Below are 13,396 nucleotides of genomic sequence, written 5' to 3' on the forward strand. Positions count from 1 at the left end.
TCTCAGCCTTTGGGGTGGGGAAGCCAGGTTTGGCTCCTCCAGCCCCAAGCAAGGGGTGCCTCTGGCTGTCCTGCAGCAGTTCCTCTTGTAGTTTCTTCTGATGCCCTTATTGCAGCATTTTTCTTATTAAAAGAATGTTGTGGAGGAGTTGGGCAGAGCCCTGGACAGCTCATGTCGGGTTCACATAAAACTGGGGTGTGTGGCAGGGGAGGGGGCAGTTATTCAGTCCCAGAGTGCTCAGATTCTCCTATTCTTCCACCGTCAGCAGGAGGTTGCAGACTTTGGAGTTGGCCCGGTGCAAGGCAAACTCCCGCCCAGGCATGGTGCCTCGTCTGCCTTTTCGAGTGGTGTTGCTCTGGCTCCCGGCAGATTTGGAAACTGTGAAGATTTCTCTGTGGGACAAGGTGACAGCAAGATGGTAAGGAGGCTGTGGTGGTGGTGGACGTCATCTTCCTCCCAGACCAGCATATTCACCATCTCCTGATGGTCTAAACGTGGTGTTTCCACCCATGCATCATGAACTTGTGGTGGTGTTCCCCTATTCCTACCAGTTTTGACCCACCCTGCTCAAAAAGTGCATAACCATTAATTCCCTCCTCTCTCCAAGAAGCCCTCCTTTATCTCAAGCATGTCATGATGTTTCTACAGTATCCGGCCATATCCAGAGATTACCTGTATGGAACCTGCTCCTCTCTCAGCTGCAGGCACATGAGCACTGGGCTGCTAGAAAACCTCAGCATGGTGTCAAAGTGGATTGAGGTCTCGACTTCTGTCTGGCTTCTCAGGGTGGCTTGGAGGAAAGGGGCATCTAGTTCTGCCTGGAAATCAATGGTGAGGCTTCCCCTGCAAGACAGAAGCATTTGAATCCGGTCACTGAGCAATGGCCCTGTGCTGGCCACTGTGCACTGGCACCAAACAACCCTTTTAAGCATCTTAATTTTAGATCTGGCCATGGAAAAGGATTGTGTAACCAGTGCCCACCAGCCGCCCTACTCATTGTGTCCACCAGGTAGGGCTGGACCCAGCAGGAGAAGGGGAAGGGGCTGTGGAAAGCCAGCCTAAGGTGCTAGGTGCTGAGCCCCCCAGGTACCCTGCACCCCCAGAGCCAAGCAGTTTCTCACCCACTGACCTTGCATTGATGCTGGTTTTCAGCTCCTGCTCCCAAATGTTCACATCCATGTCAGCTGAAATGTCAAGCCCTAGCCCACCCTGGAGTTTGACAGCCACTTGGAGGCCAGACTGCAGAGGGATGACCTGGAAGGTGGAAAAGGCAGACCTTGCTATGACAGAGCACCGCTCTTGGCCGAGCAGCTGATACTGGCAGTGACTTGTGGCTGCTGGGACTGCCTAACCCAACCCAGAAGCTGGGCTTGCATGGGAGAAACTCCAGCCATGTATGTCCCATGGCAGAGCCAGCCGTCCTGCTGTTTTACCAACCACAAGAGACATCATGCAGGGCCACCTCACTCCTGGACCTCTATCCGTGGTAACATACCTAAAAACCCACTGGCTCATGCTGTGAGTTTCACTAAGATTTGGCATGGAGGCAGGTCACGTCCCTCCCCGCTGCCCCCCAAGCTCTGGTACCTGGTGATGGTCCATCAGCAGGAGGTTCCCTTTGACCACACTTGTGGGTTCTCCACTGCTTAACAGGACCTTGGCCATTAAGTCTGTATATCCCTGGAAGAAGATTATTGGCCGCAACTGAACATCAAAGAAGATAGCAGACATCCCAGCCATGAGCTCTGGCTCCTCTTCTCCTTCCAAGACGTTTTCTCCCAGCATCGACTCCATCCCTTGTGCTTCAATAGTGACCTAAAACACAGAAGCAGACCCATGCTAGTGCACAGAGCAAAGCTGGAGAGGTTGTTTCATGCCCTGCAGTGCTATTTGAGTTGCTCTGCTTGTCCAGCCCTCCAGCAGGCACCCTTTGAAACAGGAAGACAGTGATGGGGTGGGTTGGACAGGGTATCCAAGCTATCCCTGAGCACTGTGCAGCAGCAATGTTGCATCCCCTGTTTTTTGGGGGAGCAAGCCCTCCCTTCTCCAGAGCAGACCTGTCTGCCTTCACATCAACGATGGGAGGTATGCGTTTATGTATTTCTGATAAGGAGCATACTGAGTGCAGAGGTGAGGTCAAACACCGTAAAGAGGTTAAGAGGGGACACAGTTGAGGTGGTGGGACCACTGGGTTGATGCCGTCTCCCCCCTCCACCTATGTGCCCCCCAGCTGCTCTCCCAGAAGCACACCTGAGCTGCGCGAAGCTGCCAGCCACGGCTGAGCAGGGAGAAATCAGAGACACTCTTCCGTAGAAATCCACCTTCCAAAAACAGCAGGTCCAGCCTGAAGGTGGAAAGCAGGTCCTGGGTGACTGAAAGGCAGACAGACACCTGTAAGTATCCCTGGGCAGCACCTGGCACGTCTCTTTTTGTGAATGAGTCACTGAATGGTGGTGAGCCATAAACGCTCTGAGAGCAGCATCAGGGGATGAAGACTAATAAGAAAATACAGAGCCTGTAGGTGGGATGTGCAAGGCTGGGATGCCAGAAAGCAGGTCCCCTGTGCCACCAAGTCAGAGCTCGGCAAGACAGAGTGGCTTCTTAAAAAAGCTCATCCAGATGGATTGCAGGAATTGGGAGGTCACTAGGTAAGTCTAAAAGCAGGATCCTCAGAACTCCATGGTAGTTTGTAAGCCTCCTCAACAGATTGCATGGCTAGTCCTGTAAGAGCTGTCCCACCTATGGTCAGGGTGGCTGACCTGCACGGATTTTATATGTTAGATGTTAAATATCTGATAAAGCTAAATGATTCAGAGGGAAAAGCCTCTCTGTGGTGTCTCCTTCCATTCTTGCAATAATCAAAGGATTCAGCATTGCAATGTTTTTCTTCCAGGTATTGGCTATTTTGCTTCCACCTACCCCCTACAAGGCTAGACTGAGCTAATTTGAAGGAGGACAGAAAAGAGAGCTGAGGGGCAAAGATTTAAGCAGATATTTAGCAAATGTTGATTGCCGCAGTCTCTCTGAAGTTTGATTTTATCTCAGTGCAAGGACTCACCTCTTTGAAGAGCTTATTAAAAATTCCTAAGGAAGCTAAGTATCTTGACTCATCGGCAAAAGCACAGAAACTCCCACTTACAATTTACCATTGGCTTCATCTCCAGCTGAAGTACCTCTTTCAAATTAGCAGATTTAGGGAAACTATGTGGCACAGCCCAGCCCCCCTGCTGTAGGGGTGTCAGAGAAAGATGTATGTATTTTGGGTGGTGGCAACCAGCCAGCCTTCAGCTGGTGCTGGGGGACATGCTCAGAAACCTCACACTGAGATTTTGGGGCATTTCTATAAAGCTGAGGCTTCCTCTGAAAGCTGCCTTTCCCTACCAGCCACTCCTTTAGCCGTTTGAGGGGACCATGGGGTCAGTGTTCTCCGTGGTGTCACCTGTCAGAGGTCCTGAGAAAGAAGAGGAGATGCCAGCTTTTGAGAAGAAGTTGTAATTATTTATCTGTGGGTCTCCCATGATGTCCTTCATTATCTTCCTGGAAGCAAGAGGGAAAGGGTGTGTTAGCACTGGGAGGGAAGGAAGGGAAAATGTCAGTGGTCATTACAGAAGGCTGTACAGAGAAGGAAATATAAATTTCTGAAGTATTTATCCTGGTCACTGACTGCCCAGAGAAATGTGATCAAAAAAAGGAAACCAACAGATGCGGCCTACCCTGGAATTTCCCTCTCCTCCGGTTTATTAGGATAAACCAGTCAGATGTTTTTGTGCAGCTTTTGCTTAACTCTGAAAAATGTTAGTGCTCAGTTCGTTTTGTGCAGATAGGAAGATTAATGCAGTTACAAATCGTGCCCTGCCCTGTGAGCCAGAGCTTTGGCCTCCAAGGACTCTGCTGAAACCACAAGTCTGGGTCCTGCTGCACTGGGGCAGGATGAGGAGGGACGCTGGGTTTTGGCTGGTTGGGTGGCATCTGTATCTTTTCCTCTTCCAGGAGCTGGGAATTTCTGGGACAGCCTCGGTGCCAGCTCCAAGAAGTGATGCTAGCAGGCTTTAAAGGCACACTGGGTCAAAAGCCACAGCTTGAGTGTGGAGGGGGAGAAAAACGTGATGTAGGGCTAGGGTAAAAAATGCAACCTTCCCCTCCAGACCCACCTTGCCGGGTGGTGGTCAGCATGCAGGCTGTTCCAGACCTTCAGGAGCAAAAATGTTGCTGTCTCTGTCTCCAGCTCTTTGGCAGCTAGCAGGATGTTGATGACATCCATGGGTGAGGGCTCGTTATCTAGGAGGATTTCTGCAGCGGCCAGGCGACACGTTTTTTCGTAGCTCTTCCTCTTCTCGTGCAAAATCCTCCTCATTGCTCGTTTCACCTGATATGAGAGGGCAATTAAAATGGTGGTGTTAGGGTGGTGATGTGCAAGTGTTGGTTCTGTTTGGACCCTGATGACTTGGCTTTGAATGGGAAGAGGAGCACCAAGCCTTGGCACCTTCATTTCGTACCTTGCTGGAGATGTGCTGAGCGGGGAATTGCTGCAGAGCAGAGATGGCAGCGGCGGTGATAGTGGCAGGACCCTCCTCGGCATGGTCCAGGAGGGTGGGGATGGTTTCAGGGAGCATTGCGTTCCCCAGGGCCAGCAGATAAATGACCACCTCGGACTCCTTCTCGGCCCCCTTTAGCCCCCTGAGGATGGTTTCCACCCCGCGTTCCACCTCCTGCTCGGGATTTGCAGGAGGGCAGAAAAGCAGAGTGGGGTGAGGGACAGGAGACATTCTGGGCAGCCCCAGAGGTGGCGCCAGGGGTGTCCGAAAAAGCCAAGCGTGGGGTTTTGCAGAGGACCCACCTGCAGCCCACACAGCTTCTGCTGGCACAGCTTGCCGACCAGAGACCCCATGGCAACTATCCCTGTCTCCTGGACATCAGGGGCTAGCTGCTTCCCATCCAGCTTGTCCTGGCCACCAGGAAAGGGGTATTAGGAAGCAGAGAAAAAAAGAGGGTGAAAAAGAGAGAGGGAGAGTGCGTTTTACCTTTTACCTCAAAGCTTTTGCCAAAAAAGTAAGGGGAAACTGGTTCTTAACCGCCTTGAAGGAGGCAAGGCATGGTTTAAAATGCCATTTTTTCATGGTGGCTTTTAATTAAGCTTCTATTATCTGTAATGCACTGATATAAATCACTTTCTTCACTTTCCTCTGAGGAGTATCTACTCTCATTGCCAGTGTCCCATTAAAAGCGCATAAAACAATCCCACAAGCAGGAAGATATATTTCTATGGAATCATATTTTCCTCTTTCAGGAAAACATGCTTGTTATTTCCTCCTGCCTGAAATGGGGTGAGGATCCATCCTGGACTGAGGACCCTCAGGGAGGGAAAGAAATATCCATACTTACTAACACCAGGCGGAGAAGCTCTCGTGAAGGCCGGGGAGAGAAAGCTGCCGCGTAGAGAAACTTCTCCAGCAGGGACTTGCGCTCCTTGCTGAAATCCAGAAAGTCTGAGAGAGCTGCCAAGGATGCCACCGACTGTGCAGCTACCGCTGCCTCCACAACAAAGGGGCTGGAGCAAGAAGGAGGAGGTTATCAGTGGCACGACCCACTGATAGAACGGGAGAAGAAACAAGGTACCCTGTGCAGCTCCTCATCCCTCTTTCTCTTCTCCATGCTCTCTTCTTGCTTTAACTCTTGGGAGCTTCAGTTCATGGGTTAAGAAACCTGGAAGGTTGGCTCTTGCTCTAAACTCACCCACCTCAAGGTATTCCACTGCAGAGAAGAGTCTGGCCACAGCACCCGCACCAACAAAGAATGGATGCTATGGTGGATGGTCCGAAAATGACAGACCTCCAATGACATTTGCAGAAAGCCTTGCTGGAGTATTTGCTCCGCTTCAAAGCCAGCAGGAAAAAAGGAAGAGAGGAAAAAAAGAATAGCAAGCCATGCAGTGTTTGTACAGAATAGGCATTAAATAAAACCACACTTGGATTAGTCAGGATGACTGCCTGGATCAGGTATGGTGTATGGACCAGCACTAAATGACCCTAGTTGCCAGGACCAGGAATGACCCTACATGCCAGGGTTCTACACGCGCGGAAAGCCAATTTCAACAAGGTAACTCCTAGGAGTCTCACAGCATCTCCTCTGGTGCTCTCCTCAGCAGCTGCAGAACATCTCTCTTCTTCGCGCTGTGCAGCATCCGGATGAACCTCTGGAACTGCCAGGTTGTTGCCACCTTTGAGGTGTCCATTTTGACTCTCTGGCTGTCAAAATCCTTCAGGTAGGCTCTCAGCTGCAAAGATGAAGTTTGGTAGGTGGGATTTAAGGTCTTCTAGCCCCATTATCATGGAATAATGTTTATACAGGAAATATTTAGGAGTGGGAGGGACCCATGGGGATCATGTAGTTGCCTGCAGGCATCTACTGCAGCTTCCCACCCACCACTGAGGACTTGTGTTAAAGCCCCAGTTTGTGGTATCTTCCAGGAAAACATCAGAAGAAACCAAGAGGATCGCTGATGCCTGAAAGTTGTTGAAATTCCACATTTCCTAGGTGAAAAGTCTGGAGGACGTGAGGAGGCAGAAATAAGCTCTTGTTCGTCCTTGCCAGCCTGACCTGCAGTGGAAATATTTCCTGACCTCAGACCTGTGATAAGTTTAATGCAACTGCATGTGCCAGCTGTGCTGCAGGTTATTTCCCCATCAAGGGAACACAGCTATGCCTGGGGGGGACAGAGGAGTCCCTTCCACCATGGGTAGCAACACTAGACACTATTTGGGAGAGGTAATAGGTCAGGCTGCTGCTCTACAGCACTCCCAGGGTGGCATCCTGCCTTGACAGCAGTCACCAGCCCCTTCAAATACACCACTGTGGTTGAACCCTAAATTCTACAGCCTTCTCCTGCCCACCCTGGTGCCCAGCCTGGGGGAGAGCACGTGGCGAGTTTTGCGGGTGGGCAGCATCACTGACCGATGGGCAGTGGGTGCAGACCCTCCTGAAGGGCAGGCTGGCCATGCCCAGGGTCTGGTGCTGTCCCTCTGTGCCAGCCAGTGCATCCTCAGGGCTTCGTCCAGACACCTCTGCTGGGCCGGGCATTGGAGGAGACACTAGCTGGAGCTGCTGCCTGTGGAGGGAGAAGAAGCCATTGGGGAGCACTTTGTCATTTACATCTTCCATGGCTCAGAGGCTGGTTGGGTTCATGCAGGGTTGCAGAAGGAGGAGATGTGGGTGGAAGCTGTCAAAAGGTGCTTGGTGTTCCCTGCCTGCCATGCCCAGCTGCTGCACCTTGTCCCTGCTGCCTGCACCAGTCTGTGCCCGCCAAGCTGGCAGGAGAGCGGCGAATACTTCAGCTCTAATAGATGCACCTTCATCCCCTGCCAGGCTGCCCAGTTCAGGTGGTGATATGGGGACATCACTCACCTTGAACTGATTTTGATGCTGGTGGTGGATCTCAGGGCTGGAGACAGCACGTGGCTTTCCTCTGCCAGCACCGACTGGAGGAGGTTGTCTTTCACCATGTACTGGCTTCTGCTGGTGGGCTGCCACTGGACTCGAAAAATCTTAAAAAAGGAAAAGCAAGGAGAGAAAAAATGCAACCTTTTCTCTCTTCTCCTCTCCCCAGGAGATTTCTCTCCTTTTTATTAGCAGCAAAAGAGTTTTCCAGTCCACAAAGTTGCCTGCTTTGCTTGCAAAACATAGGAAAAGAAAATCCAGAAGAGCCTGACCTCTTGCCAGATGTGGGAGAAGGTGACACCTGGTGAGGACCATGGTGAAGGGATGCTCTTGCCCATGGCTGATGTGGGGAGCCAGACTGATCAACACCAAACAGGCTTTCTCTTTCACTACATGGTGGTATCATGCTGGTCAGCCATGGAAGAAAAGGGGAGCAGAGGGAGCAGGGGTTATTCCTGCCTGGCATGGGTGATGCCTGGAGACTGCAAACTGGAATCAGTGCCTCCCAATGCATTGCCCTTCCTTCAGGCCCATTCCACAGCCGCACAGTATGGGAAGGAGGTATGGCACTCAGTGCCAAAACCTGCCTCATCCTGACAAGCATCAGCAAGGACGTTCTCCGAGAGAAAGAGAAAGCTAAGCAACAGCAATTTCCACCAAGCTTATGCCAAAGAATGCTTGGCTTCCTTGCGTGGTGACCTTGGGGAAGCTCACTGGATTTTTTCCTTCCAAAAGAAATGACGCACTTGCTGGACTTCACCTCTGCCTTGTTTCCCAGCTGCGGTGAGGGGAGCACTGGTCATGCTGGGAGATGTTATTGAAGCAGCTGGGCTTGCACGTGGCAGGTCTTGGGGAGGAGGAAGAGCTGAACCATGTGCAAGCAGTGTTTTTTGACAGCAAATGGCATTAGGGATAATAACATCACTATTTTAATAGAGAGGTTTTTTATCCATAGGCTTTGCCTTTTACAGAGCTGGGCAGCACTGTCATTTTTCTGTTACAGCTACAGATACAGGCACGGTCCAGAGAGCTGCCTCAATCCAGATGGCAGGTTTGTGTGAAAACCTTATTGCCAAAAATGTGCTATGCAGGGTTCGTTACTTTCTTGGGTAAGTTTGCTATGAATCATACCCCAGAAAGCTTTTATTATATGAACACTCAGAATTTGACTGCCAGGTGTCAAGACCCTTGCCAAAGCCTGTGGGCTCTCTACGTGGTGATGCCCATTTTTATATTGAATTCAGTAGAATTTATATACTTTGAAAAACCTGTTGATTTTAATCGTGGCAGGTATAGCTGCATTAAGACCCACAGAGTTTAATCTATGTCAAGGCTGAACATGGGCTACTGCTTTAAATGAAGCAAGCAGCAGTTTTTGGTCCTGTCCCTGTCAACCTAATCCAGTAAATCTGAGGTCCACAAAACGTTTCTGTATCTCCACCTTCCCAAGCAGGATTAAATGATGGGTCAGAAGCGATAACAAGGATGGGGATGGGATGACCCAGGACATCTTTTCTTCTCCTACCCACCTTGAAACCATATGCTTCTCCCAAGGTATGTTGGTGCATCCCACGCTGGGTATGGGTCTAAGAGCTAGAGTCCCATTCCAGGCTGGTGCAGAAGGCTGAAGCCAGCTGGGAGTGGGACTCAAAGCCCACCTGCAGCAAGATTTTTGGGACAGCCCTGATGTACTTGACATAAGTTGAGCCCACCACCGTGAGAGCAATGCACTTGCTTTGTTTACAGAAGTGAATCCAGAGTTCAGCTTTGTGCAGCTGAGGAGATCCTTTGTCTTTGTGATGGAATGGTTGGACACAGTGTATGTGACTTGACAGCTCCCAGAGATGTCCTCCTGAAACGCAAATATTAGTGACCATGGGTAAGGGTGATCAGCTTTGACTGAGCCTGAATAAAATGATCTGTGTAGAGAACAGACACAAAGGACAAACTGAGAAACAGAAAAGTCATCAAAAAGCTAGAAACTGGGCTGTATTTGGGGGTCTTGGGTAGCTCCAAGTCCATCTGGGCAGAAAATTTGCTTTTGCAAATTAAAGCTAACACCAGCAGCATCATCTTTGTGCCTGCATTTTGGGTTTTGAGGTTATTTCATGTTGGTCACAGGTTACTCCAGGACCAGTGGAGCTCTGGATGGAGGGATTTCCCTTCCATTTGCTGGCTGCTGGCTGTGCTGAACAACAAAAATCCCGCTTGGCAGAAATTCTTGTAGAGGTTTTTCTCTACTATTCCTACCCTCCAGGGAAAGATGATGATTTTGTAAGTGTGTCCATTCCTGAAAATCATCTACTGATTATTTTATTTAAAATCTTCTGCCTTTCTAATAGCCATCCTTGCTCACAGCCCAGGGGCAGCTGGAACAGCAAAGCCCATGATTTTATCCTGAATTTTGCTTCCTTGGCTGAAGCAGCTGGGCTGTCTGTGCTTTGGGGCTGGCCCTCCTGCTGCAGCATGGTCCCTGGCTTTTGGCCAGAGTCTGGCACCTGCTCTGCACCTACCTCCACTGCAGTGCCTGCATGGGGCTGGAGCTGGAGCAGACTGATGATGCCTCGCTTCAGGTTCGAGATCAGGATGCTTTCTGCTTCATCCCCGTAGAAGGCTTTGACCTGGGAGGGCAAGAGGTGGTGTCTGGCTGTGGGGACAGCTCTGGGGGCCCTGCTGCTTTCCCTGCTTACAGGCATCTCCCCTGCAGCCTAAGCAACACCCTGTAGACATCTGAAGATTTTTCTCAGTAAGGTCCATATCCCTCAATAGCACAAGTTTTGTGGATGCACGCCCATGAAATTTGTCTTTTTCTCACCCTTGTTTTCCAAAGCCTTAGAGGAAAAGCTCAGAAATGAGCTTATATAACCTTATATATATATATATATAAGGACTGAAGCCATTTTAACATGGGATGCTGCAGCTCCAGCTGAACCTGCATCCTCTTTGGAGGATGGGGCTCCATATTGGACCCTGTGAGAGAGTGAATATTCCTACATTTGCTGCTCTGTCCACTTCCTTGTGCTCTGATATGAAATCAGAGGTGGAGCAAGAGTTTGTATATGCTTCGTAGCTGGCAAAAATTGGGATGTGGGCAGGAGTGCTCTGTGGAGGGCATGAGCAAGCCCAGGGGGTGTCCAGCTGACCTTCCCACTGCTCCAGGAGATGAACACTGGCTGCTGGAGCTCTGCCCGTGCCTCTTGGCTCAGTGCAATCTCTGCAGGGGGACCTCCAGTGCCATCCTGGCTCCTCTCCTCTTCTGGCTTGTGTTGGACTTTCAGGTCACGGATCTATGACAGTAGAAGATGCCAGAAAGCAGTAACCAAGCATGTCTGCTCTAAAGTTGCTATGCATTTTACCTGCAAGTGATGGCCTCTTGGTCAGAGAGGTAATTTTTCAGATGGCGTAGGCTAGAAAAGGAATGGGCTAAAGAAAGACAGCATCACTGTTCCCAGGAGGAGTTCCCAGCTGCAATGGTTTTACCACCTCACACACCTGCACCTGGAGCAGCTCTTCCCCACTTTGGTCCCTCCAGAGCTGGTGTAACTGGACCAACGCCTCAGCCTGCAGGCAGGCTCCCTGCAGGGACAGCATGGACGTGTGCTCCAGCTGGACGTCCAGGGTATAGTGGTATTGATACAGGGTCCCAGGCTGGAACAAAAGTGGCTGCAAACTCCCTAAGGAAAGATGCAAATGTTGAAGGTACGCAGTTGCAAACCTTGGTCCCTCCACTTGCTGCAGCCAGCATCCTCCACCCTAGAGAGAACCCAGACATGCAGGGACACCTGTGACCTGCATCACTTTGCCTCCTGGACATGTCATTTTTACACCAAGCAGTAGGTATAGCTGATGTGTTTGGGGGAGAACATGGGAAGGTTTTTATGGGAAATTATTTGTGCCAGCCAGTTGGAAATTTGGGTGTTTTCTGGATGACAGCTGATTCCTGCCTGTGTTTCCAGCCCTGCCTTAGAAACAATGGCCAGAGTGGGGGCTCTGCTTGGGGACTTCAGCAGGACTTTTTTTCAAGTGCCAGAGAAACACACTTTAATCCTGAAGTAAAGTTTCCTGAGCGTGCCCACAGGCAGGAGGGATATCTTGAAGTGTCTTTTCAGCATTGTTCATTAACTGGGGCAACGTCAGCATTTTTATTTAGGGGAGAAGGGAGGCCATATTCTTCATATTGTGTGTTTCCCATCAGAACTGCTAACTCTTAATTAGAACACTGACTTTGAGATAGGGCAAAATTAAATTGGTGTGGCAGCTTTAGATCAAAACTCCTTGCTTTAATCTTATTTATCTACAATTATTTGGAGTCCCTTTCTCTTCCTCATATTAAAATACAGTTGCAGGGAGGAGGGTTGCCTTTGTCATGACATAAGCAGTCTAATCTATTTTCTAAAGTCACTTGAAATTCTTCTGCACATCTGATGCACTTGTTTGGCTTCTGAAATGTTTTATAGTTTTGCTATTTTTGCTATAATAACAAATGAAAGAAATCAATGGAAATCCAGCTCACTCCCTGGGGCTTTCCTCCATCAGCCGGACTGAAGAATTTCTATGTTTCTGCACCATGTGCAGTTAAAAAAGCTCCAGCTTTCCGGTCTTCCTCACCCCCCAGGGAGGACTTCTATGGTCCCAAAAAATTTCCCCACCTTAGGAGGTGCTCAGACTGTTTGCAGCTGAGGCAATAATTCTTCCCTCCCCGGCCAGAGACTGGGGAGATGTTGCATTACGGCAAGCCCCAGGAGGCTCTTTGTGCACTGGGATGAACATCCCGCCTATTGGGGCATCCGGACCCCACCATGTCCCTGGACCCCAAGCAGCCCAAAGTCTCTTACCTTTTGCTGTGCTCACAAAGGAAAAGCAAAGAAGGCCAATGTATCCCAAAGCTGCCTGCGGATTCATGGTGGGCTCCGGGAGCTGGGCGGGAGACCGGGAAGAAAAGGGGGGTGGGAGAGGGAGCTATCCAACAAAAGTGGGCAAGATTTGCAACGTCAGGCGATGGGGCCCAAACTTCTCCCTATCCCAGCCTTACACATCCAAGGAAAAGCAAATAATTAAACCTTTGCACCAACCCCCAGCAGCCACGGAGGGTTTGGAAATCAGCTGAGGTTTGCCAAAGAGCAGCGGGAGGGGAGGAAAGCTGCAAAAAGGAGCTGCCAGAAGCATTACAGGGTGGAGAGATTGCCAGTTTGTCTTGATACGGGAGGGGGATGCTCAGAAAGCCGCCCTGTCCCTTGGTGAACCATCTCTTCCCACCAGAAGGGGAAGAAATGGTTGCTTTTAAAAGAAAAGACCCGGAAGGGGGAAAACAGCTTTTCCATCCTTTTAGTTAGAGACTGGGATCTGCAGCCTGGAGGCTCAAGTTACTTAAAGGGCCAGGCTGGAGGGGGATGGGGAGACCACACTGATGAGTGGGAACCTGAACACTGTTACCCCTCAAATACAGCATGGGAAAGGGGCTAAGGAGGGGGGCTTGGCTGGTTGTGCTCCACAGAGCCTTCTAAGCCCTTGGCCCACCAACTGTGCTTTTGTTTTTCCCATGCATGAACTTTACGATTGCTGAGTTTAATTAGTTCCTAAAGACTATAGACTGCAAAGGCCCAGAGTCCCTAGAGGTGGTGATGTGGCTTAGGGTCCTGAGAGACCTTTTTGCCAAAAAGAATGGGTGAGTGGGAGAGGGTCGGGCACATCGCACCCTTCTTGTGCAGGGATCTGAGAGGCAGTAATGTCTTTACGGAAGTGATCTGCATATTGAGTGGGACCAAAACCCAACGGATTTGGTGTTACGGCGTTTTCAAGGGCACATCTTCCAGCTCTGCATCGCTGCTGGGCTTTTGGGGCACTACTGTGACCTGAGAGGCAGGGCAAATCCAGCTGTGAGCTACCTGGGAAGAGTCCAGCTGCAGGTTTCCCATATGTGGTGTCTCCACTTGGTCCTCTGATGGTCTTTATGGACAAATAT

General features: G+C 50.2%; 1 protein-coding gene across 1 annotated transcript; it reads right to left on the reverse strand.

Moving 5' to 3' along the window:
• Nucleotides 1-247: 247 nt before the first annotated feature.
• Nucleotides 248-12,336, reverse strand: LOC102055751 (microsomal triglyceride transfer protein-like). The gene is made up of 18 exons (XM_005433537.2): nucleotides 12,270-12,336; nucleotides 10,927-11,108; nucleotides 10,578-10,721; nucleotides 9,948-10,055; nucleotides 9,170-9,286; nucleotides 7,402-7,541; nucleotides 6,952-7,105; nucleotides 6,117-6,274; nucleotides 5,383-5,548; nucleotides 4,838-4,945; nucleotides 4,497-4,709; nucleotides 4,152-4,366; nucleotides 3,440-3,537; nucleotides 2,251-2,372; nucleotides 1,588-1,815; nucleotides 1,130-1,254; nucleotides 673-843; nucleotides 248-392 (listed from the first exon to the last, which is right to left on the reverse strand). The coding sequence occupies exons 1-18, from the start codon at nucleotides 12,334-12,336 to the stop codon at nucleotides 248-250; spliced, it is 2,661 nt and encodes an 886-aa protein (XP_005433594.2).
• Between the last annotated feature and the right edge of the window lie 1,060 nt (nucleotides 12,337-13,396).

The sequence above is a fragment of the Falco cherrug genome, chromosome 9 (assembly GCF_023634085.1).
Source record: "Falco cherrug isolate bFalChe1 chromosome 9, bFalChe1.pri, whole genome shotgun sequence".
In the NCBI taxonomy this organism is placed as follows: Eukaryota; Metazoa; Chordata; class Aves; order Falconiformes; family Falconidae; genus Falco; species Falco cherrug.

What these genes read in the sequence shown, in the direction of transcription:
- LOC102055751 (XM_005433537.2), bottom strand. Translation starts at nt 12,336, where the DNA reads ATGAATCCGCAGGCAGCTTTGGGATACATTGGCCTTCTTTGCTTTTCC. An exon ending in AAGAGCTGCTCCAGGTGCAG is followed by an intron (nt 10,722 to 10,926) that starts GTGTGTGAGGTG and finishes CTACTGTCATAG; the next exon opens with ATCCGTGACCTGAAAGTCCA. An exon ending in TGCTGATGGACCATCACCAG is followed by an intron (nt 1,255 to 1,587) that starts GTACCAGAGCTT and finishes TCCACCTTCCAG; the next exon opens with GTCATCCCTCTGCAGTCTGG.